General features: G+C 36.8%; 1 protein-coding gene across 16 annotated transcripts in view; it reads right to left on the bottom strand.

The window, feature by feature from the left end:
• The window catches only part of CAPRIN2 (caprin family member 2), a 39,856-nt gene continuing 13,687 nt past the window's right edge, over positions 1–26,169 (bottom strand). For 3 of the 16 annotated variants that reach the window (XM_036019197.1, XM_028532346.2, XM_036019200.1), the window contains 15 exons: positions 24,917–25,155; positions 23,813–23,895; positions 21,632–21,799; positions 20,509–20,552; positions 18,925–19,599; positions 16,184–16,306; positions 14,909–14,990; positions 13,790–13,845; positions 10,924–11,025; positions 9,476–9,622; positions 6,861–7,029; positions 4,716–4,898; positions 3,862–3,962; positions 2,114–2,177; positions 1–921 (listed from right to left, as the gene is read on the bottom strand). In XM_036019197.1, coding sequence (XP_035875090.1) covers positions 353–921; positions 2,114–2,177; positions 3,862–3,962; positions 4,716–4,898; positions 6,861–7,029; positions 9,476–9,622; positions 10,924–11,025; positions 13,790–13,845; positions 14,909–14,990; positions 16,184–16,306; positions 18,925–19,599; positions 20,509–20,552; positions 21,632–21,799; positions 23,813–23,895; positions 24,917–25,155 — 2,805 coding nt within the window. In that variant the 3' untranslated portion in view covers positions 1–352. Of the gene's footprint in view, positions 966–2,113; positions 2,178–3,861; positions 3,963–4,715; positions 4,899–6,860; positions 7,030–9,475; positions 9,623–10,923; positions 11,026–13,789; positions 13,846–14,908; positions 14,991–16,183; positions 16,307–18,924; positions 19,600–20,508; positions 20,553–21,631; positions 21,800–23,812; positions 23,896–24,916; positions 25,156–26,169 lie in introns of all 16 variants that reach the window. The other 13 variants (XM_028532348.2, XM_036019201.1, XM_036019202.1 and 10 more) reach the window with 8 other exon arrangements.

Genomic DNA, 26,169 nt, shown 5'->3' with positions numbered 1-26,169 from the left:
TGCATGTAACTTTTTTATTGAGGCACAACAAGGCATTATAACTTGCCTGGACTTGAGGCAGTCAGTTTAGTAAGCTGAACATTAATACAGTTAAGGATTAAGTGCAAACAATATACATTCACAGCTTGACTAGCGAGGCTACATCACAATTTATAAAGTGCCAGATGCGTACTAATTGTCATTTGGCTTGAAATTTTTCACGTGGGGGAGGAAAACAAAAATAAGGACCTCCTCCTTCCTCTAGGAATGAAAATATTTCCCTACACCAATTAGTAACAAGGTCAAGAACTACTTTTCCTTTAATCCCACCAACTACAACACCATCTTTTTGTTGTCAATTCTGTACTGACTTTCAATCTTGATAAAGAAGGTAGCCTGAAAATGTAGAGTATTTCCAGCTACTTCCATAAATGGCTCCCCTGTGCAAACGTAACCATATCTGGTCTCCCTGGAAGAGCTGAAGAATCGCATGATTGCTAGCAGTTTCGTGGTCTGGAGCACCGTCATTGGCGTAGGCAGATACCAGGACCTCTTCATTCTTCATGAGGTTGACATACAGTGGCACATTCACTGCCAGCTTTAGCATGTGAAAAATGAAAACGTAAGTGCCATTCACTGGGCAATTAAATCTACCAAGCTGAAGATCAAAAGTTTCTCCCAGGTTGTTCAGAAGAAGATCAAATACAATAGGTTGGTCTAAAGTTCCAGGGGCGAGATTAGAGGTTCTGGCTGCTGAGAAGGCAACTCTCATCTGCTGAGGCAGGGGATAGACATGAACTGGCAGTATGGTGGCTGCTGGGTTTGTCACTGGCACATCCACAGGGGTCATGCTACGGGAGTCACCTTGTCCAGAGTCACCACTGTTAAAGGTTTCGTTGTCTCTTTCTGGGCTGCTCACCTGAGAAGAATCACTCCACCCTGCTGTTTTATTAGCAACAGTGAGTTTCTCATAATGAAGCAGTTAGCTTTGAACACAACATTTAACATTAGTCGGCTACTGAAACACAGACAAAGATACATTTATAGTACATTCCAAAACAAAAGCAATAAACTATAGCTACAGTGTGCTTTCTAAGATTTTTCTGCCAATAGGCTTTTATACTCCTATTCTAAAGCCAGAAGGGATCTCGGGGTTCTTGTCTAGTAGCCACATTTTTTTTAAGATTAAAAAAATAAGGCTCCCAAAAGGTTGGACCACTACCAGTTAAGGTTACCAAATCTAAAACCCAGGTTTGAACATTCTTTTTACTTCATCTTTCTCTCATAATTCTCACTGTTCTAATTCCTCACTGATAAACCTACTCAAAGTTTCTGATGTAGAAAAACTCAGGAAAACTGAGATTACATAAAAGAACCAACTTTTAGAACTACTAGCCCTTAGAGGATATTTTGGTATGGTACTAAGCCCCATGATAAATGCCTGTTCTTTATTTTCTAGTTAAAGTACATCATGAAATGTTTTAAACATTGTACAAAAGCACTGCTTAGAAGTAAAGCAAAGGCAACACAAATACCGGCTTTCTTAAAAAAGAAAGACTTTTCCTGTGATAAATTTCATCTTCAGTAATTCTTGATTTTCTCAGTTACATTGCATCTTTAAGTAGTACCTTCACATATTAAAAAGTATTACAAGTTTCCTGCTTTTGTTTCAAGTCTTAATTGTGTGCCTTAATTGTTGCTTATTCCTATCTATCAGTGTAGTGACACCAGAGCATTTGCATGTGCCCATTATTACAAAAACCATCACCCTGAAACATCCCACAAAAAGATGTGAAGTTGGCATTGTGAATATATGAGGTAGGGCAAATAATACAAGAATAAATTCTATATTTCACATACTCACAACTATAAACCTACTTTTTGCACCACCCTGTATATCTAAGGTTAAATTATGCTCTGTTAAGAAAATTGAAATACACGCACACTTTTAATTAATTGAAAACTGATTTCCACAGCCTTTCTAAGTAGGCTAGTATCTCCCTCAGGTGTTCAGTACTACAAATTAAGCAAATACAACCTCAACAAGATAAATGCCAAAAACAATGTATTTAGGGAGAACCTGACAGAAAATGGTAGTTTTGGATAAATAAACTACTCAGTTAATTATCCTTACCTCTTGAACTTGCCCGAGGACCACCAGATGTCCCTCCTCTCTTGTAACACTGCTGGAAATTATCCTAAAATAAACATATAACATTTACCTTGGCACCAAAAATGCAAGACAGTACTTGGTTATTACCCAGGATTATTTGCTGGTAATTCTGTAATATTATAAATCCTCCTAGCCCTTTATCCAATAACCAAAAAGGCTCAGATGTTGCCAAACGCCAAGAAAAACAAATAAGGCAACAGTAGCAATACTTGCTTAACAACAGTAGCAGCAACCTGACCAATTAGCCAGATTAACACTTGCAAAAACTATAAAGCATCTAGAGAACACTATTTAAAAGGTACAGTGCTAGGTAACGGGAGAAATGAAAAAATGTGGCATGGTCCTCTGTTCCTCATCTCAGCATAATAGGAGATAATTAAGTCTCCCACTCAGACTCCTAGTCCTTTTTCCAATAGCAATCACTGTTACTAATATCTTGTTTCCTTGGGCAGATATTTAAAGCAGTGGGCAAAAATATTAGAATACTGATGTTAAGAATAGATAGGGTAGCCCTGGCTGGCGTAGCTCAGTGGATTGAGCACAGGCTGTGAACCAAAGAGTCGCAGGTTCGATTCCCAGTCAGGGTACATGCCTGGGTTGTAGGCCATGACCCCCAGCAAACACACATTGATGTTTCTCTCTCTCTCTTTCTCTCTCTCCCTCTCTCTCTGTCTCCCTCCCTTCCCTCTCTGAAAATAAATAAATAAAATCCTTAAAAAAAAAAAAGGATAGGTTCATTACTGAAGGCTACGTTAATCAGTGCACTCCCTTCACACACAGTACCTGAGAATCATGTAGTAACAGCTCATGTGTGCATGTTCGATATACACCCAGCACTGTGGTATTATGAGTTCATTTAACCTTCAGAGTATCTCCTAGAGTGATTTTCACAACAGAGTGTTCGTAATTGAAACAGACGAACTAGATAAACTAGAGCTCAGAAAGTTTGAGTAACATGCCTGTGGTCACATAACAGGGGAAGTGGTGAAACTGGGTCAAACGTAAGACATTAGGTCACGTGGTATGTTCTCCACCTCCTTTCAATACGGCCTTTGCACCGACTCCCACTTCCCTCACATAACTGTGAGCTCTTCCAGTAGAGGTACTGCATGCATTTTCAACAGAACTCAGTGTGACACCATACTTCAAGGCTTATAAAACTGAAAATGTTGATGTAGTCTATATTTTCGTGTATGACCAATGACAGGGAGTTCCCAAGGTTTACTAAAGTGGAATATCTAACATCCTCCTATCAAAGTTTTATCATTTGTAGTAAAGAAAATCTGCTGTGCTATTCAACTCAGAATAAAAAAATAAATTTATTCAAAAAGGATTTTGCTATACTTGATATCTAGAAAAGTTAACTTTAAGTCAATAAAGTTAACATCATGGGCATTGGAGTTAAGAGACTTGCCTTCTAATCTCAGTTCGACTGTTTACTTGCTGAGTGACCTCAGACAAGTTATTTAGCTTGTTTCTGAATCCTCTCTTCTCTTACAGGGTGGAAGAGTAAATAAGTTAATACAAACAACACGATTAATAAAGTCCTTAAGACCTTCTAAGTTGTCGTTTATCCTCCATGGGTTACCAGAAATGCTTCCAGCTCAATTCTTCACAGTTTTTACAAGTAAAACTAAGAGAGTCTTATACAAAACACCAGCTTAACATCAACAACTATACTACTATTCAACTACGGCAACTACTCTTACCCTTTGGGAATAAGGTGTTCCAGGGTATTCTCTCGCTTGAAATTGTAGCTGGCTATAATTTCCATTGGAAACTGAAGGAGGTCCTCTATAAGCATCAAAACCTAATAAATAAACAACTTACATAAAATTATGAACAAAATTACCCTAAACTTTTAAATAGTCTAATTGCATAGTATTTTAAAAGTTACACTGATCCTACATGCCAACATTAGATTTGTGCATTCTTTAAGCAAAGTCTATTAACATTGCTTCCACAATAAGACACCTGTTTATAAAATATTGCTGACTTCAAATAAGCCAACTATAGGAATTTACTATTGATGGGTTATAGGTAGCAGGGGAAATGGTGTAGGGTAAGTGGGATTGGGATAAGTCTTGTTTGTAGAGTACTTTGCTAACACCAAGCAATGACTAGAATACTTGGAACCATATTTAAAACTAAAAAGAATATCACTACTGTAGTCTCAAAGTTTATGTTTTTATCTGTGGCATACTCTGATAGACAAATAACTAGAAAATAGGCATTGTCTATGACACATTTAGAGCAATCAAGTCCAGTAACAAAAAGAATTATTCAAATATGTAAACCCAAATTAATTCCCCCAACCCACCCCCAAAAAAGACACTCAACCTTTCACTTTAGTAAGTAAAGGATGAATCTGCTTTTCATATAAAGATTTCCTCTGCTATAGAAGAGTACATATATTAGAAATACTACTGTATTTTGCAGAAACAGGAACTCCTTTATTACATTATAAATGACAACTACAAAAAGAAACAGGTAAAGTAAAAACAGCTTGAGCAAGTAAATATACAAAACGATTCAGTATAGTTACATTTTATTCAGAGCATACCTTTGTAACTGCCAGGGGACCGATACGTACTGGTTAGTAGTCTCCCACCACGAGTGCATCCTCTAACAGATCCCCGGGTATTGCCAAATGGTTGAGAGGGTCTGGGAAATAAATTCGTCTGTGCTGGGTAAAAGGCAAGGCTACCATTGCTTACTTGAATAGTTCCATCAGGATAATTTGCTGCTTAAGGAAACAGTTTTAAAGTCCAAGGGTTAAATTGCAGTAAAGATTCAATATTCTTTATACTTAAATATCACTTTGTATCAAAAACGTTAATATAATTTTCTCCCTTAAGAAAATAAACAGGTGCTATACAAGTAGGAACAGAGAGGGGCTGCCCTACACATACAGGGTGGGGCAAAAGTACGTTCACACTTGTTCCTGTGGAAAAATAAGACAATGATCAATAACTAATAACACAAGAATAAACTCTGTTTCACGTGAATACTCACAACTGTAAACTTACTTTTGCCCCACCCTGTATATTTAAATAGAGCATAACTCAGCCCCTTAAAAAAGCAATTCTGGCATGTGCTACAACATGGAGGAAACTTGAAGACATTACGCTGAGTGAAAGAGGCAGTCACGAAAGGACAAGTGCTGTGCTGGCACCTGCATAAGGTAAGCGCCCAGAGTAGTCAAGTTCACAGAGACAGAGTGGGATGGTGGTTGCAGGGTTTGGATGGAAAGGGGAGTGGGGAGTTACTGGTAAATGGGTGCAGGGTTTCAGTTGGAGAAGGTGAAAGAAGTCCCAGAGATGAGCGATGGTGACGGCTGCACAACAATCTGAATGTACTTACTGCCACAGAACTGGATACTTAAAGAATGGTTACAGTGGCAAATTTTATGTTTTTTTATATATATCCATCCACAATTAAAGAAAAAAAGGCTAAATATTCCAGATCAAAGAGTAAAGAAAATGAATTTTCACTACTACTGTAAATGAGAAGGCATACGACAAAAATATCCTTTAAGTACATTACCTGCCCTATGTTTTCATCGTACAGGTGAAAACAAAATGAGGTCATCTGTGGCTAAGTCCAGTGATTTAACATGGACTACCTCTTGTGATTAATCAAGTACCCAGAATGCACAATTCATTTGCTCAAATTTAAGTTTTAGAAGACTCAATGGGAATTTAAAATACCAGCACTAAAAATCTACAAGTGCTGCTTAAATTAGGAAATAACTACAAAGTTGCTTTTTTTTAGAATTTCTTTTTTTTTACAGATTTTATTTATTTATTTTGAGAGGGAAGGTAGGGAGAAAGAAAGGGAGAGAAATATAAATAGGTGAGAGAAACATCGATCGGTTGCCTCTAGCATGCCCCCAACTGGAGACCTAGCCCACAACCCAGGCATGTGCCCTGGCCGGGCATCAAACTGACAACCCTTTGGTTTGCAGGGAAGTGCTCAGTCCACTGAGCCACACCAGCCAGGGTTTATTCATGATGTAGAATAACATGAAAGAAAAAAGTAATCTCTCATCTCTGAGTAAACAGTGGAATAAGCATACTAACTTATATTGTCACATTAATCAATGCTTTTATTGCAAGGGGGAAAAGAAGCCAAACAGCCATCTGTCTATGCTACAAGAGTTAACAGTATCGTTTCCAAAACTTCATAAAAGCAGTTGGAGCCCTGGCTGGCATAGCTCAGTGGATTGAGCTCGGGCTGGGAACCAAAGTGTCCCAGGTTCGATTCCCAGCCAGGGTACATTCCTGGGTTGCAGGCCAGAACCCCCAGCAACCGCACACTGATGTCTGTCTGTCTGTCTGTCTGTCTCTCTCTCTGTCTACCCCCCTTCCCTCTGTAAAAATAAATAAATAAAAAATCTTTAAAAAATTATATAAAAAAAAAGCAGCTGGACAATGTTTTATCTAACTTTATCACTGTCTATGGCAATCAAAGCATTCAGGTTTAAAAATATGAGCCTGTAAGTCAACCATTGAGGTTTCACCTCTCCAAAAGTTAAAATGGTGAACTTAATTAAAGAGAGGAAAAGGGATTATTTGTCAACACTTGAATGTGTAAAGCGATAATGCTTACTACTCAGGAAAGGACCCGTGAAGTGTCACTACAGAGTTGTTTTCCTTTCAATTAGCTGTCATCTAAGTCTTCAAAATACCATATACAAAGATCTTACCAGTCTCTTGAGAAAGAACAGCTTGTTCTACGTGTATAGTGGGCAGCTGGCACTGGAGTGGTGTCTGTGTACTTGCTGAAGTAAAACTCTGATTGTAGCCAGATGAATAGGGGGGTTCTTTTATTTCTTGTTCTTTCCTTGGAGGCAGAGGTGCATTAACATTAAATACCTTAAAAGACAAGAGTATGCTGAGTCATTTGTGAAGTTTCATAGAAAATAATTAAAGGTGACATCCAGCAAAATGCTGCAACATTCAATAACTTGTATTTAATGGGCAAAGGACTTGAATAAATGTTTCTCCAAAGAAAACAGATGGCCAATATGCATATAAAAAGACACTCAACATCATTAGTTATTAGGGAAACAGAAATCAAAACTACACTGAGATACTACTTCATCATATCCATTGAGATGTTTAAAAAAAAATAACAAGCATTAGCAAGGTTGTGGTCAAATTGGAACCCTCATACATGGCTAATAGAAATGTAAAATGGTGCACCCACTACAGAAAACAGTAGGTGGTTCCTCAAAAACCTAAACATAGAATTATCTATCATATTATCCAGAAACTTTAGTTCTAATACAGACCCAAAAGAATTGAAAGCTGAGACTCAAGTAGATATTTGGACAGCAATGTTCACAGCATCACTATTCATAATAGCCAAAAAGTGGGAACAACCCAAGTGTCCATCAGCATTTGAATGCAGAAACAAAATGTGCATATAATGGAATATTATTTAGCCATAAAAAAGAAATTCTGATCCATGCTACATATGGATGAACCTTGAAGATACTATATTAAGTGACATAAGCCAGATACAAAAGGACAAATATTATGATTCCACTTATATGAGGTGCCTAGAATAGGCAAATTCATAGAGACAGAAAATAGAGTAGAGGGTTACCAGGGGCTTGGAGGTGGGAGGAAAAAGTTATTGTTTAACGGGTACAGAGTGTCTGTTTGGATGATGAAAATATTCTGGAAATAGTGGTGATGGTTGTACAATACTGTGGATGTATTTAATGCCACTGAATTATATATACTTAAAAATGGTTAAAACAGTAAATTTTATGTTATGCATATTTTACCACTGTAAAGAAAAACCTTCTATTTGATTTCTAACATAATAAAATCCAAGTACAAAAGTTAATCTTCCTACTACTATGCTATCACAACAATATTCACTGAGAATGAAAGCTATATAGGAGAAAAGTGTATTCTTTCAAAGCTGAAGATGAATGAAAAAAATCTGCAATTTACAGAGTATCTTTCATGTGGCAGGCAATGACCTATCCCGACTCTGGCTATTTCTATAAAACAGCACTTCTACCACTCTCCAGCCTCCTTATACTGCTCCAGTTTTCTTCACAACACATAGCACCTAATATGCTATAAATGTACTTTTCTCTGTAGCCCCCACCTCCATTAAAAAAAAACATAAAATTTTTTTAGCACAAAGACTTGTTTCTTTTTCACTGTTACAACCCCAGTAACTTAAGAACAGTGCCTGGCTCCATAACTACCTGGGTTTTTTTGAATGAATGAATGAATGAATGAACAACCATACACCAATTCATACTGGATAGACTTCAAACATGTGGAGAGGACAGACTGGCAAGAACAAAAAAAGTAATGTGACAAAAAGGTGCAAGGCAAGCACAGAGGACTAGTCTGACAGGTTATACCAGACTTTGGAAGTTACTGAGTGTCAGGCAAAGGACTTTCAGTTTCATTCTGTAATGGACCACTATTTGCATTTAATTGGGAATAGGAAAAAGTTAGTAAAACCAATGTGACAATACTGTGCAGGGTGGACTGACAGGGAAAGAGGGAAAGCAAAGGAACTAAGTTGTTCTACATGGGCAAGCTGGAAGTAATAAGATTAGTGAATGCAGACACCTGAATTCAGACCAAAGCCTGTCCTCTTGCATCCCAGTGCCACTCCACAGTAACTTGGAAGTACCAGGAGTGGGACATTTAAGCACCATCAGGAAAGGCACTTATTGGCTAAGACTTCTTGTTTTTTTTCTAAAGAACTTTTTTATACTATTTAGTGTTTAGAGAATAAACATACAATCCTAGTTGTAATATTACCATAAAAATTTTAAACTGCAATTTGTAATTTATGTAACCCAAAATAGCACACAAATCTAAACAATTCTCTAACACCTGCATGAGGTCAAGATTGGAATCAAATGAAAATTTCAACTATGACAGAACACCCGAGTATGTGTTCATGTGTGCTCTAGGTCCAGATATTGATACTATGGAACATCACTAGCGTGACATTAGAAATGGTTAGTATTATTAAGATGTTCATACAAAATTACGTTTCTCAGTGCACAGTTCATCTGTTTAATAGGAGTCCTCAGCTTTGCTTGCTACTAATTTTTGCAAAGGGGAATATCCTCTGATAAAATACCCATTCAAAATTCTTGACACACTGGCTTTAATACCACAGACAACACTTCCATTGGACAAATGTAAATTCTACCAGCCCATCTGAGAGTAATGAAATGGAAAATTCACTCACATAGTACCCAATAACAGATGTGAGAGAAACAATGGCTTTTTTAACAATGAACTGCAATCATCGTTCACATCTCATACTCACCGTCTGCATGGCTTGAAAGGGTGCTGTGCTAATAGTTACTGAACTACTACTCGCTGGAGGTGAATGGAAGCCCTGTTCAGGGCCCTTTGACAGGGAAGAATTTGGAGAAGCCAGTGAAGAGGGTTGCTTGCATGGAGGAACTGCTGCCTGGGGAGGAAAAATGCAGCATCAGCCAATCACCTACCATACAGCAAGCAGTTAACATACACTAATCCCCAGACTAGCATCAGTCAGCAAGTCCTATAGGATGACAATTGGACACGGGAATGCAAAAGAACAGCTTTTGCTTACAATTTCAAATCTCATCTGCTGAGGATGCACACAAGCATTTGCTTTACACAGCTTGCTGACTGAGTGGAAGAGTCTCACTAACAACCAGTCTAACAGAGGAGGCACTGAGCTTTTGATGAGTATCTAGTCCTTTTTCAAACCCTGAAATGGTATTTTCTACTAGGTTAAGGCTCTAATAGGATTCCAAATTTATACAGTTGAATTAGGCTTTAGATACACCTTGAGTTAGTTCTGTAGTCACTGTTGTTTTCTATTTTAAAATCTTATTAGTGGATTTATGTCAGCTGCATCAGAAAGAGAACCAAGCTTTATCTAATTTAAATAATCCTTATCTAAAAGAATAACATCCTTGATTTAACAGACTATAAATCCAAAGGCTTAAAACGATACCGAAATTCAGTCCAAATAAGATTATGAAGCAGACAACTATGATTCACTGGTAACAAATATTTCCCCTTCTTAAAATGAGGAACCCAGTAATTTCAATTTACACCAGCTCAGTACCATTAAAACTAATGTCCATCTATATTATTTATATTCTATAATACACACATATTCTTATATAACAATTAACCAAAAAATAATAATAACAAAACCTAGGAGTTGCTTTATTAATCACCCCCCCCCCCAAAAAGTGATCCTATCTTCCTATTTCTATCTCAAGGATTTGCTCAAACTTATTAGCAAAAACTATCACTTCAGATTTAAAAGCACAAATATGGTAACATGCTTTGAACAAAATTAGCCAAAAAGAGAGTGTAAATCATTCCAATTGAGTAAGTGCTAATAGTAACACTACAAAGTTACTGACTCTTCACAGTTATATGAATAAGATTTTTCTTCTAAGGATTCCTTCAACAAAAATATAGTGAAAAACGTTATACCTAATCCTACCTAGAGTCTGTCATCTTCTTTGACATTAGCAATTTGGACATACTTATTGTATCCAATAAAGCAATACTCTGACAAGTCTACTTACGTAGTAAAATCACAATAAAGTTACCTATATAAGTTCCAGGACCACATCTACAGAAAGCAATATATTAGTACAGTATAAATGTTAAATCATTCGGCTGATCATGCCTGTAAATCATAAAATAAGCTGGTTCTGCTATTCTTTAAGACAGAAAAGAAATTCAGACAATTGGCCTCATTACCTCAGGAGTCTCTGAGGTCAAAAACTCTGTTTCAGGTCCCAAAGAAGGCTGATCGGTAGCCAAGCAAGCATTTGAGCTACAAGTAACTGGAGAAGAAGCAGCCTGGACACAGGAAGATATAAAACATTGTAAAAAGCACACTTTGCCCTGGCTGGTGTGGCTCAGTGGATTGAGTGTCACCCTGTGAACTGAAAGGTCAGGGCACATGCCTGGTTTGCAGGCCAGATCCCAGGCTGGGGGCACACAAGAGGCAACTGATGATCAATGTATCTCTCCCACATTGATATTTCTCTCCCTATCTTACTTCCTCCTTTACCCTCTCTCTAAAAATAAATAAAATCTTAAAAAAAAAAAGCACATTTTGTTCACTTTGTATTTCTTGGGCCTTGAGCTTCCTAATCTTACTCTTATTGAGCATTCACTAGAGCACAGCTGGCAAACACAAGTCCCACAGGCGGAATCCGGCCTTCCACCTTGTTTTATCCGGCCCGGCACCTTGTCTCTACCTGGCGGCAGTGCTGAGCTCTTGTTTAACTGTTAAGGAGTAGTTACATTTATATGGTCCTAAAATTACATTCAGCCCTTTGAAAGCAACCACAAGGCTGATGTGGCTCCCGGTGAAAATGAGTTTGACACCCTTGCACTAAAGCAAACACTATGCTAAATACTTTACATATACTAACACATTTAATCCAATAAGCCTGTGAGGTAGGTACAGGTACTACTATCCCCATTTTACTGACAATCAGGCAGTGGCAAAGAGAAAGATTAAGTAATTAATCACACTAAATTAAGTGGCAGAGCTGAGATTCAAACCCAAGCAGTCAGCTACACTGCCTTTCCAGGCCTGGGCAACAAAACTACACATCTAATCCCATCAGTGAAGATTCTTGGCCCTGGAAACCTGGGGCTAGATTTTCAATCTGGCACTCAACGGCGGTTCACTGGAAGATGAGCTCAGGGCACACTGAACACTCCAGGCACAGCTCTGCCAGGGATCATAGTAACTATGCTTTCACTCTGGGCGGTCTCAGTGTCTTAAAAAGGTAGGCAGAAAAAAACTAAAGCTTACACTAATAATATTTATAAAATAAGAATTGGGAAAAAGAGCAGGAACTAAGACTGTGACAACTGTGACCAATATAAAACTAAGAGAGCGGGGGGCAGGAAACTAAGTGAGAGGCTAGGAATTCTATGGTACAACCAGTATTAGATATAAAAGAATGACCCATAAAAACCTAACAATCACAAAGTCTGAAGTATCAGTGAATCCACTCCTTTTATCTAAACACTTGAATGTGGTTCTCAGAAGCCCAAGTAATAAAATGAGTGAACTGGAAACTAATTAATAGTAACCAATATCAAACCAGTCATGTTTCAGTGAAGGGCCATCCTTCCAGAAGGGTAATCAGGATATAAAACTTCTTGGGAAGGAGATGGGGGCCAAGTTTTAAAAAGGCCTTATGGGGGAAAATCTTGATATCCTTCAGAACATTTTACATAACTAAATAAATAGGTACAATGTACCACAGATCTAACCAAAACATTAGAACTACTATGAGACTGAGTGTTTATAAGACATGGCCTTTCTCCTATCCCTCCCACAGATAACCGCCCTAAATAAGTGGGACTGGCTATTGTGAGTATATAACAAATCTTTAGCCGCTACAAGATTCACAGATGCTAAGTTAAAGCAATTCAGGCCACTTGATAGTTAAGCTTTAAAAGACTTGAATTTTAGAGTCCCAACCTCCCTTGGTTGGCCCCACTTTCCCTCTTATTCCCTGCTAATAAACCCTGGAAAAAAATAAATAAAAATAATAAAATAAATTTAAAAAAGTAAAGACTTGAATTTTAGTTAAAAGCTTCACTTAAAAAAGATAAAGACACATACTTTACATAAGTATTTATTAAATATTTAGAAATTATGGCAGTTCCTGACTCCAAGTTATTGCTCTTTGCACCAGCTGAAGGTCATTTTAACTACTGATGAATAAACATAATGTTACAGACCAGAACTACTAAACTAGACCAGTGGCTTTTCAAAAAAACAATTTTTCAATTAAAGGTCTCATGTGGAACCCTAACAGCTAGAACAGATAAAATGGAGCTCTTTAGATTCAGCAATGCCCAGGCTGAGAGAACATGTTCAACAAATACATTTTTGAAAATTGAGCCCCACCTTATCAAACTAAATATAAACCACTGAAAATAAATGGTATTTATTCACAAGTTTTTGGAAGGGAAGACAACTATTGAACCACCTGGTCAAAATATTTAACCTACTGTCAAAGCAGCTACTAGCAAGAAAATTGCCAATAATGCTTTCACAGGAATCTAGAGAAATTTTTTAAAAAGATAATGACCAGAAAACTAATGAACCTTGAACTTACTACTGACTTAAATGCAATGTGGCACATACAGATCCCAATGATCTGGTCCCCTTTATATCTCCTCTAAGTGTGTTCTGTGACAATTAGTTCCTCAGAATGCTAACTGCTGTGTGTGTGTGGAGGGTGAGCAGGGGAACGACTGGCTAACCATGAGCTTAAAAAAATTAGTTTCTTTCTTTAGACCCTTTAGTATTAGGTCAGGTAGGTAGCTCAGTAGCCAAGTAAGATTCCCAGACACGGTTCCTCTGAATTCTTCAGGTTTGCTCTTTCCTTACTAAATCAACTGGCTTTCTCTATTATAATCGATGTCTTTCCCATGGTCATTAGGGAGTCTTCTGAGAACTGACTGTACTTAACCTAAAAAATGAGACGTGTATACTAGAATCACTAAGTCTGATCATTCTTGCCAAAGCAAGAGTTTCTTCCCTGAATAGCTAAGAAGAGTAAATGAAAGATTAAGTTGGAGAAGTTACCTGTAATGGCTCTTGAAGAAAATCACTTTGACTGGATAGATTTTGTTCTGTAGATGCTGCAGAGAATGAAATCAATAGTAAACTACTGAGAGAGGAGAAAGGTTTATGCTTATCAACTGGGTGGAAACTAAAGTTTGTACATTACAGGGGGGAAAAAAGCAGTAGCTGAAAAAAAACTAGGTCTCAAGTCCATCATGGATTTTCTATTAGAACTCTACAAAGACTCTGAGAGGATTGTGGAATAGGACACTAACTACATCTGTAACACATGGCATTTTAAAGTTAAATGGGCAAAAGCAGCATTTCAAGCCTTCCAAGAGAACAGAAATATGACTTTAAACATAACAGGTAATAGTAATCTGAAAATAAAATTTGAGCTTTCATGATCTTATTAACTGATACATGTAAGTTTCGAGTTTCAAAGTAAATCTTAGCTGGGTCATCTATCTCTTGAGGGGTTTTTTCCCCTCTTTGATTATGTATATTAATCTACTTTTCAGTTACATAGTTTCAGTTTGGCTTCATCTTATTAATATCCATCACTTTTGTTAATTACTCTCTTCCTTACTTCACCCAGGAATTACTGTATAATCTACTTAGTGTATACTTCTTAGTACAGCTGGACCATGTCTTTGATTACATCACCCTTCCCCTGAGGTACACTAGTGTAGAACAAAAGATCTTAAGTTTGAGGAATCAGACCAGATTCAAGTCTAGGCTCCATCATTAATTAGTATGGTACTCAGTACACTAAATATCACTGAGGTAGTTTCACTTATAATCAGAATCTAAAAGCCTCAAAGCTAGATTTATAAAGTCAAATAGAGTCAAGCAAGTTCCAGGCAGAATTCACTACAAGAACATAAAAAAAATTGCCAAAACAGCTATTCTGTATTTCCATTCACCCATCTGGAGACTTTCTCTAAAATGCAAACAGGTCAGTTAAATATGGTAATATCCTAATGGGAATTCACTCATATATAACTGATAACATATGGATGCACTTAGAATAAATGAACACACATAGTTTAACCCTTATGATGTCTAGAGTAAAATTATTTGTAAAATGATAGTTATACCTGTAGCTGTTTGTTCCAAGTCTTAAAGATGATTACATACCTACTGGGCTACCTGGAGTAGCTGAAGGCGGCTGTGATGATGGAATTGCACTTGAAGGTTTGTCAAAATCCAGAATAGATTCCTAAAGACAAATTTTTACTATGAATAGAAGCAAAGTTTATTAATTTTAAAACTATTACCATTAAGTTATTCACAATGTTAGCCATACCTTATTAGCTATAAGAATCTAGCTAATTACTATCTTAAAAGGTTAATAACTTGAGTCTTTACAGAAGCAGAAATTAAAAGTTAAAATTTAAAACTAATGTAATGGTCAAACTTTAAGATTATGTCAAGTTTTAAAACCATAATAGTAATTCTAAGGCCTACCTTGGAAAAGAAAACTTTCTTCCTGACTTACGGTCTTAAACAAAGGGAATAATCCTAGTATAAACCAAGCCCTCATTTTTATTATACCCCAAACAATGAGTACCTAATTATTTTATCTCAACCACAAACTAGCTCATGCTATTACTTTCATGATGAGAAGCTATTCTCTTCTGTCACCTGCCTATCTTGGTTCTCCCAGAAATGTTTCCAACATTTTGAGTTCTTAAGTTACACACTTGTAGTAACCATTTTAGTTCTTTTATTTATCTTCAGATAATCTGAAAGGATAAGCAATTCCCTCATTTTACAAATAAGTAGAGGGTTAGAAGCTAAAGTCTTGCCATAGATTCTACAGCTGGTAAATTGGTAGAAGTGAGATTTAACCATGGGTCTAACTCCAAAAATCAAGATCTTTTTACTGCACAAGAAAATCTTATTTGTCTACTTCATCCCTCAGTAACATCACAGTATTCTGGAATTCTGTGAGAGTCTGTATAACACAATTTAAGATTTAACTACTGACTTAACACAAGTTCACGATCTTATACAATTGGAATATAAACTCCTTAAAGGCAATAACATGACTTTATCAGCACAATGGCACCTACCAGCACACCAAGCATAGAGGAGGTTCTCACAGTCTCAGTAGAAACTACTGGGGATGAACAGCAGTACTAGTATTTGAGCACTTTAAGCTTTTTACATGTTTAATTATTTTTATTACAACAAACAGGAATAGAAACTATTACCCTCATGTTTAAAAGAAACTGAGGCAGAGAGCTAAGTAACTTGCAGACACTCTTGGAGTTCGGAAGTGGCAGAGCCAGGATTCATATTCATTCTGGACCAGCACCTATGTTCTGAACAACTTCCTCATAATGCTTCAGATCAGGAGTGAGTAGCCCCAGGAATTGCACTTAAGATTTGTTTAATAATGACTCATACTTGCATAAAGTTACAGGTTCCTTGAATCTGGGTCATCAGATCCTGCAGTTTTTCTTTCCTCAATACTGGATCCTTTGGAAGGGTAGAGGAAGAACCTACAGGTGGATGCATAGGCTTAGGCACCTACAAGACAAACCAATAATATATTAAGAGTAAAATTCAAATTCAATAACCTAATTTAGGAAACTTATTCTATCGTTACATCTAAATGAAATCAAAACACATAGCAATGCTCATTTATTAGATTTATCTCAGGTAAAATATTTCCACATAAATGCATTTTCTAAATAATCTAATCAAACTTTAAACATTTTCCCCCTTCAGAACAAACTTTAATGAAAATCTTTCTACAACACCCTCTTTTTTAAGACCTAAAATAACAGGCCTTCCCTGATAGGAAAGTTCTTTCATTATGAACATCGGTTACCTTATGTCTTCTAGGATAAGATGAAACTAACTATAAAACACACCAATGATTTATTTTTCCTAGGGAAATAATTACTACTGCATTAAATATAAATTCTATTTCTAAGATGTATCTGATTGCAGAAACATTAAGATGTAAAAATGTAGCCCTGGCTGGTGTGGCTCAGCAGACTGAGTGCCGGCCTGTGAACCAAAGAATCGCCACTTCAATTCCCAATCTAGGGCACCTGCCTTAAAAAAAAAAGACGTAAAAATGTATACATATACATCCTAGAATTGAGGAAATACATTGTTATATTTTGTTATAAAGTAAGTATACTTTGAGGGGCTATTGGTATTTATCAGATGGTTAGCCCTCATGCTAAACTGCTTCAGATTGCTGCACACCCTGAATTAGACCTAATGTTCACTTCTTACAGCTATCAGCATGCTTCTCCCTGTCAGCACCTCTTCTCCAACCTCTGATTGATTCGGAAGTCATGCAGTTAACTTGTCAAAGTATCATATAAAATAAGAGTTAATAGACCCTAAGTGTATAAATGAAAAGCTCTTTTAGGAGAAAAGTATGAGTGTTAAATTAATGTTTAACTTCATGTTATCTAGTCTTTTGTCTTTGAACTCTGTTTTGCCCTTGACTGTCCTTACTCATGTTCTAGACAGCTGAGATTGCCAGATACTGAGACAATACTGTATAATACTGTATTATACACAGCAGCATCCTCCCAGTCACTGAAAGACATTGCAACTTCAGTACAATGCCATGTGTTCCATAAAAGCATATTAAGTGAGTTCTGACCTTTCCAACTGAACACCCCTGATTTCATTTAGCAAATACCATGGTATCGATATTCTGATATGGTAAAGGCTCATGAGGCATTGCTATGCTCAGTAGAATTTTATGTTGGTTTTTTAAACGGCTTTATTGAGGTATAAAACTAGGTTTTTAAATACAGTTGCTCAAAATGGTTGACATATTACAATTACTATATGTGATAGTGGTTAATGAAATAAAGCTATCAATCTCCTGCAGTGTCAGGAAGAAGATAAAATGAATATTAGCATTTGAAGAAAAAAAGAAAGAAAGGAGAGCAAAAGGAGAAAAGGAACTCTAAAATTCTCTTCCAGGCAGAATGGAGGTAGGGGTAATTTATTTATAAAATTTGATGCTTCAATTTCCCCAAGCAAAATGTTTTTCACACCATTACAGAACCAAAGGTTTATCAGAAAACTTTTGCTAAAAGGGCACAGAAGTACAAGGAACACTACTAGAGATGAACACTGGGAATATAAAAATGTCCCATTTCTCAGCAAATAAGGTGGTGCCAAGTTTGCATTTAAATAGTAGTATATAAATTATAACTTAACAAAAAGTTATAAAAATAACTTAATAACACTAACTAGTATTGTATCCAAGGATTATTCATTACAAGCCAGGTTATCTTCCTGAAATAGGTTATCATTTACAGAATGAGGCCTTTTATTTGAAATCTTAAAACTTAATTCCAGAATATTTATTTAAGTTTTTTTTAAAGATTTTTATTTATTTTTAGAGGGGAAGAAGGGACATCAATGTGCAAAGATACATTGACCATCAGTTACCTCTCACACATCCGCAACTGGGGACCTGGCCTGCAACCCAGGCATGTGCCCTGAACCATCAACCCTTTGATTTGTAGGCCAGCACTCAATCCACTGAGCCACACCAGCCAGGGCTAATTCCAGAATATTTAATGCATATAGTTTCCAACTTCTGAAAATTCTTATTTTGAAACAAATGGAAAACTAATTCAGATTGTTCCCCAACTAGTGGAATATCTGCAATATCTGCAACCATCATGTACCTTCTTCAAAGAGTACAGGCTAATCTGAGTGACTACAAATGAGTGAAAACGAAGCAAGAAGTGTAACTGCTGTCAGAAAAAGCCACCCATGTGCCAGGTGGAAAATAACAAGTGAAATATAATATTAACAAGTCTCCCACCCTGTGACACGCATTTACATTTCTCACTTGTTCACATTATGGGCTTGCCTCAACTCCTCACTATGCTGATGCTGTATCACATCATTAAATTTTTGGCATTAAAACAGCATCTCATTGTGGAAATTTCATCTCAGGCCAGGTTCGACAGATGGACTAGGTCTACTTCCAGTTTTCAAGGGAAAAATAATTTACACAGTAAAGAATTAAGTGAAGTACTGTGTACATTAATTTAACATGGGTTTTGATTTTTTTTTAAAGAAAACTAAAATGTTATCATTACCACAGCTCATTTATGTCTACATTGCCAGACGCAAACTGATACAGATCAACTCACATCTTTGGGTTCTGCATTAAACTTCCCGGGCAGGAGCTGGTCATTTGGTATGAGGCTTCCCGAAGCTACCCCCCAGGACTGTGGGGACATCTGTGGTGGTGGTGTTAAAGTGTGTTTTTGATTCTCAGCATCCTTTTCCCAGGATTTGGGAGTCTCTGGCTGTCTTGAATCCTGTTCTGCACACATGGGAGTGCTCCATGACTTGATGTCCTGTTCACTCTGCACAGAAGGTGTCCAAGACTTTGCAGTTTGCTTCTTTGGATCCTGTTCTTTCTGTAGCTGAACTGGCCAAGGCTTTGGTGTCTCCTGCTTCTTCTGTTCCTCTTGAGCATTTCCTGCTTTGGATTTAGAAGCTTCTTGCTTCCACTGGCTAGGAGTTTGCTTGGGTTTAGAGACATCCTGCTTCTTCTGTTCTTCCTGCAAAGGGGACCTGAGATCTGCAAACTCTTGTCTCCTCTGTTCCAAGGAAACTGTAGGCTTTGCTAGTTCCTGGTGCTTAACAGAAGACTCCCAGGATTTAAAGGGTTCCTGTTTCTTCTCCTCACAATCTGGTTCAGTAAGCACATCCCAACATTTGGGAAGATTTGGTTTTCTAGCATAACCTGCTTCCCAAGACTGCTCTTCATCCTGCTTGCTTGAATAATCTACTTCTGTTATGTAGCGTCTGTTAAGAAACTAGGCCAGAGGGAAAAATGTGCTGAGTCACAGAATTTATAGCAGACCTTGAGGGGAACAGTGAACTCCCTCTCAGTATTCCTTTATCCGTTGGTCTGTACCACTGTGCTAACAGGAAAGGTCCGTCCTTATTCTACTTGAAAAGACTGTCCTCCTTTTTTCCATTCCTTTTCCCTCAATTAACAGAAATACAAACTTTGATATTTGAAAAACAGCGACCTGTATCTGACTGGCAGCAATGGAATAGCCTTGGTAAAAGAGCCTGAATCGAGTAAATGTGGCACCATGAGGTGCAGTTCTTAGCAGCCGTGAGTCAAGTACAGATCGCTGCTCTCACAGTATCAAAGTTTGTGTCCGTGACTGCCCACCTGACACCCTTAAACATTAAGGCAGAGGGCAATCCACCTGCACAAAGTTATGCTGTTTAACCTTAAGCCTTACGTTTCCTGAATTACCAGATTTTCTTTATTTCCATTATATATCAATCAATACTATGATTTTGCCTCTTTCATTCGTTTCAGCTTCTGTGAATTTCAGTGTCACTTGGGAACAAACAAATACACTCTTCTATTACTAATCTGAGTAAATTTTGGAGAGAGCAAAAGTCTACCCATTTTTAAGTGCTAACACAAGGGCCCAAAATAACAATAACAGCTTCTAAGTGTGATTCAGAAGTCAAACTGACTCCTTTACTCTTCTCAGTAACCACATGAAGCAGGCATTACTATTACCCCAACCTTACACATGAGGATAACAGACACAGACCTCTTGCCCAAAGTCACTAAGCTAGTAAACTGCAGAGCCAGGATTCAAGTTTAAGCAGCCTAGCTCCAAGGCATTAACTCCCAACCACAACACGACACAAACACTCAAAAACCAAAATCAACAAATTACCTTTCTGTACCTTACCTCTTGTGGTTGTATCTCTGGATGTGTAAGTTCCACAAGAGACTCTGGGAAGATAAAAGAAATATTGAATAAATATTACTTAAACTCTTAAGTTCTCAAACTGATTACAACTAATTCATTCTAGCAGCATATTTCAGAAGAATTATAGAAAAAGGATAGTAAAATTGAGTATACTCCTAGAAAGAATAATTCTCACTGTTGTTTGTTGTTCAAAAGCTTATGGTCCAAAGGCTGGTTGAAGCTAACAGCTCTCCCCATACACGATACTCTCTAAAGTCAAGTTATAGTTAAAAACTCAATCCTGATTGAAAATAAGACTGTCTCCTCTTACCCCACAAATACAGCTTCCTTCAAGTTGGAATTACAGCTCCAGTTCCATGGGGTAAAAATTAGTTATCTCAGCTTGAAAAATAGCCCTGAAAGGCCTCCTACAAGCCAGGTGAAGGTTGGGAGGAGAGTGAGGGAGTGCAGGTACTGACACACTGGATTTAGTATTAAGAACTAAGACAAAGTGAACATGAGAAATGACTTGAATCTTGCTACTGGCTTTGTGAAGCATTCCTGGACTACCACCTTAGAAGTGATGTTTCTTAAATAAATCCAGCTTCAACAAACAAAAGCAAACATGCCACTTATTCAAATTATTTTTTACCCAAGAAAAGTAGAATTCTGAAGAAATCCATTTTCTTTACTGGAAATATTGTATTTATTTTGGCAGTTTTTTCACAAATCAATATGTTAACATTAGGTTATTTAGACTCTTCTACTATAGTATTTATTCCACTATAACTTACATTTTAAATAATTTCAAATGGAAGTATCCTACTAATAGTTTAACAAAGAGATTCAAACTCAATAAATGTCTCATTTTAACAGTGTGCAGTACCCTCGTAACAAAGTGTAACCTAATGTGTCCATCAAGGTCCACTCTTAATAGAAGGTAAATCATGGTAATAAAGTCTAGAGATGTTTTCCAAACAGAGGCTCATCCTACAGCAAGTAAAGATGTCCACACAGGCAGACACAGACAAATTAAAGTAGGGCAGTCCTTTCCCAATGATCTGACTCAGTCTGGGTGTTAAAAATGCAACCACTAGACAGAATTTCTGAGATCACGACAAACCTGACTCTTTGACAGATTCAGTCTTCAACAATTGTTTTTTCTTCTCTGACTTTATTAGCACTTCCTCTTCCAACAACACTTCTTTTTCCTGAGCGTGTTTTGGAACTGGGATACTTTCAAAATAGCCTGAGTTCAGCAATTCAGACAGCAGATCTTTCATATGTTTGTCTAAGAAAGAGTGATGAAGACTTAGTTATCATATAACCTAAAAGGTCAGGGAAATTACTTGCAATAGAAATCCTAATATAATGTTATCCTAACCATAGTGCCATCACAACATTCTACACTGGAGGGGATTCAAAGAACTGGTCAGTGCCATGAAGAGTAAACACACGCAGTCCATCTTCATGTCAGGCTGAATCAGTATAAATTTTAAAGATCAGAATCCCAAAGGTTAGCCAGTCACTTAAGTTTCTGTGGGCTTCCATTTCCACTATTTGAAAAATGACTAAAAATCAGAGATCCTTATCAAAGACTCAAAAATGTCACAAAAGTACACACTATTCCATGAGCTTAAGAAAAAGTCATTTCTCCCATCTATTCTCATGATATCACAACTAACAATTATTCTATCTTCCCCAAGTAAGTAAGACTTTAGAGAAGTAAAAGCTCCTCAAACATAACCATCAGAAAACCCTATCATGGGCAAGCTCTAAAGGATTTTTTAAAATCCCATGATTAAGACTTTACTCTTGAGTTATGCTTTATGTCACTCCCAGCACATCACTCTTTGGTGCTCAAGAGAAATCTTAAAATGATATTAAAGTCACTATAACCATAAATAGGTCTAAAGTCTATTTTATTTTTAATATCCGCTAAAAATGTAATTCCCAAGTTAAGCAGAGTTCCCATATTTGATTTGGGTCTATTTTTCCTTTCACAGGAACACTATGGCATAGATTTTTGTCTTTTTTTTTTAAGAAAATCAACTTTGAGATATAATTTACAAACAACAAAATTCACCCATTTTAAAGCACAGGACAGTCATGTTAAATTCCGCCAGAACGACATAGAACATTTGCATCAACTCAAAAAGTTCCTTCATGTCCCTTTTGTAATCGATCCCCTCCCCTCACTCCCTAGCAACCACTGACCTGCTGTCACTCTAGTTATATCTTTTCTAGAATTTCACATAACTGGAGCCATACAACATGCACTCATTTTTTGTCTGGCGTCTTTCACTCAGCATAATTATTCTGAAATTCATCCGTGTTGTTACATATATGAATACTTCATTCCTTTTTTATTGCTGAGTAGGTTCCACTGTACGGATATACCACATTTTGTTTACCAAGTATCAGTTGATGTACATCTGGGCTGTGTTCTGTTTGGGACTTTTATGAATAAAGTTGGTATGAACATTCATGTACAAATGCTTATCTGAACATGTTTTCAGTTCTCTTGGGTACTAGAATTGCTTGGTAAGTGTACCCTTAATTTTATAAAAACTGCCAACTTATTTTCCAAAGTATTTGCATCTCTTTGCACTCTAACCAAGAAATAAATTTCTGTGATTATAATTTGAAAGGACATAGAAATTTTGTTACAGTTACACATACTTCAAGTATTTTTAAAAAAGCAATCTCTATTAGCAAAACTGTTCACTATCTTCAAATGAGTTTTCATTATGTGAAGTTGGCACATAAAACTCTGTACTTAATGTCTAGCCATTTGAACTTGGTCATTGGGCAAATATCTATTTAGGAAGTCAAAAGAACTCTTTCTCTTCAGTTTGTTTCCAGATCAACAGACAACAATGCTTCAATAAACTATGAAGCCAAACTATTCTTATTTTCTTAGGCAGATGCGGTAGATAAGTCTAGACATTAACAACATGTGAATTTAAGATTCTTAAATAGAACAGGTACAACTATGCAGAATAAAGAACTGAACTCCAAAATGGTCAAGCTACTGGGAAAGCTAGCACTAGACCTTAGCTCTTTATTCCAAATCACAGTGACTTTCCACTTCAAAACTCTCCCTAGTTTCCATTTTAATCAGTGCAATTATACAAGAGCTGCTTTTAACAGAACTAAACAAAGAGATCATTCCTCCAATGAATACAGTACAGTCAGACATGTAGTTCTGATGGACTGACAGTTTCAACTCTCTGTATCATTCTAAACTTCTAGACATAAAGGTTAGGCTTCACTTCATAAGTCCAAAGAGGAGAAAACTCACATGTCGTTCCTGCCACTGCTTTCTCACTTCCCTCCAAAAGGTCCCAAAAGTATAAGGATGACTGCTCCATCTGGTCTTCAACACTGACAGGGAAAAGCAGAAGCAGAACAAAGTAGCTTCAGAGGTACACACATCTGTGGGGGCAGTACTTTTTATACAAATAATCCATAAATAAATAAATAAAGCTATGTATAGGTAAAAGTTTTATTAGGCGTCTTCCTGATACAAAGCTGATTTCTATTAACAGTTGGAATCTCTGCTTTAGCATGGCTCAACAGACACAACATTGAAATAATATGTATCTAACAAAGCAAGAGCACAGATTATCTGTTCATCAGCTCATTTATTTCATCAAAGCAAGAATAGAAAATGGATAACTGGCCCTGACTGGTGTAGTTCAGTGGATTGAGCACGGACTGTGAACTAAACAGTCACCAGTTCAATTCCCAGTCAAGGCACGTGCCTGGGTTGCGGGCCAGGTCCCAGTATGGGGCAAATCAGAGGCAACCATACATTTGATATTTCTCTTTCTCCTTCTCTTCCCCTCACTCTTAAAAAAAAATAATAAAACCTTTAAAAAATAAATAACTGGAAGGGGGAAACGATGAGTAACCTCAATTTGCTGGTTTTATATTTTAAATCATCAGGTTTGTTTCTCCATACTTATTCACAGCACAAGAACACCAAGTAATTCTCACTTTAATACTTTAATGATACTGGCCAAGTTAAATTTTATTTACCTCCACTTAAGTTCAACAATAAAAAAGCAAAGACTCTTAGGTAAATACAACAGTCTAAGATAATTACAAAAATAAATTTTAAGAATATACTTAATTAGTGTTATGGCTAATACTTGCATAAGATTAAAACTTGATAATCACACATTACTTTTTAAATCAGTTCACAATAAGTATGTTAATGCAGTCATTCAAATCTACTTTCCTCCCAGATAGTCTATCAACCCTTTCAGAGTCTAGGAAGGTCCACATTTCTCATGTAGAATCAAATTAATGTTTTCTTAGTTACTAAATATATATATATTTATATTTATATAAGCTGAAGTGTTATGTGTTCTATTTCAGAAAAATATTTTCATTATCTTACCTCAGACTTTCATTTCTTTCAGGGCAGGTCAGTTTTGAAAATGTAATGAGGTAGTCGAGTTCTTTTAAAGGCAAATAAACTGCACCATTCAAGCCTTCTTTCAGGTCTTTCTGTACATGCTCCTGCATCAAGTTCTGTAATACATACTGAACTTGAAGTATGGTGCAAAGTTTTTTCCTCTCAGCCTCAAGTTTCAGCATGTGCTCCCTTCTCTGGGCCTTCTTCTGAGCTTTAAGTAGCTGTTAAAACAAATGCTAATTAAGGTTGATACTCTCCACCACCCCGTATTACCAACTGTAGTCTAAAAATGTCTAAGTCTAATCCCAGAGTTGGGATTAGATGACAAATCTGATATACAGGGTGGGCAAAGTAGGGTGACAGTTATGAGTACCCAAAATGCAGAGTTTATTCTTGCATTATTAGTTATTAAATATTGTATGATTTATTTGTATTACAACTGTAAACCTATTTTTGCCCACTCCTGTATATGACACTGACTGTGAAATTGATAAATTCATTTAAACCTGATTCCTTTTTCTACTTAAGAAGTCACTGAGTAATAAATTTGTCTCAGGTAACCAGAGCCAAGGGAATCCAAATATCTGACTCCCAACTCCAGGCTGTATCTAAGTACTTCTAATATCACCATGATGAGAAGCAAAGTACCTATCACTGATGTCCATATTAATCAAAAGGTTTTACTTTTCCATATTTATGTATATCAAGCCTTTTTGACCAAACATTTAAAGGAAATGCTTCACTTTGTTTTGGGTTTTTTAAAAATCTCGTTTTTCACCCTGGCTGATGTGGCTCAGTGGATTGAGTGTCAGCTTATGAACCAAAAAGTTGGTGGTTTGATTCCCAGTCAGGGCACATGCCTGGATTGTGGGCCAGGTCCCCAGGTGGGGGCGCATGAGAGGCAACCACATACTGAAGTTTCTCTCCCTTTCTTTTTCCCTCTCTTCCCCTCTCTTAAAAAAAAATAAATAAAATATTTTTTAAAAAAAGATAAATCACTTTTTTAAAAATCTGATATTTCAAGAAACGAATATTCAAATTATATTGGTCAGTTTTCAACCAACCAAAGACAACTTGCTAAAGCATAAGGAATTGAAAACCAAACAGGAATAAGATGTCTTACAAACATAATGCCAAAGCAGCCACAGCAAACAGATTTATTTTAAAAGTAAAATTAAGAGATATTTTCATAATTGTCTGCCAGTCTGGATGGAGCTATATCTTCCAATATTTAA

Source organism: Phyllostomus discolor, chromosome 2 (assembly GCF_004126475.2).
Source record: "Phyllostomus discolor isolate MPI-MPIP mPhyDis1 chromosome 2, mPhyDis1.pri.v3, whole genome shotgun sequence".
NCBI classification, from domain to species: Eukaryota; Metazoa; Chordata; class Mammalia; order Chiroptera; family Phyllostomidae; genus Phyllostomus; species Phyllostomus discolor.
Note: the sequence above shows the minus strand (reverse complement) of the source record. Positions and strands in the feature narration are given on the sequence as shown.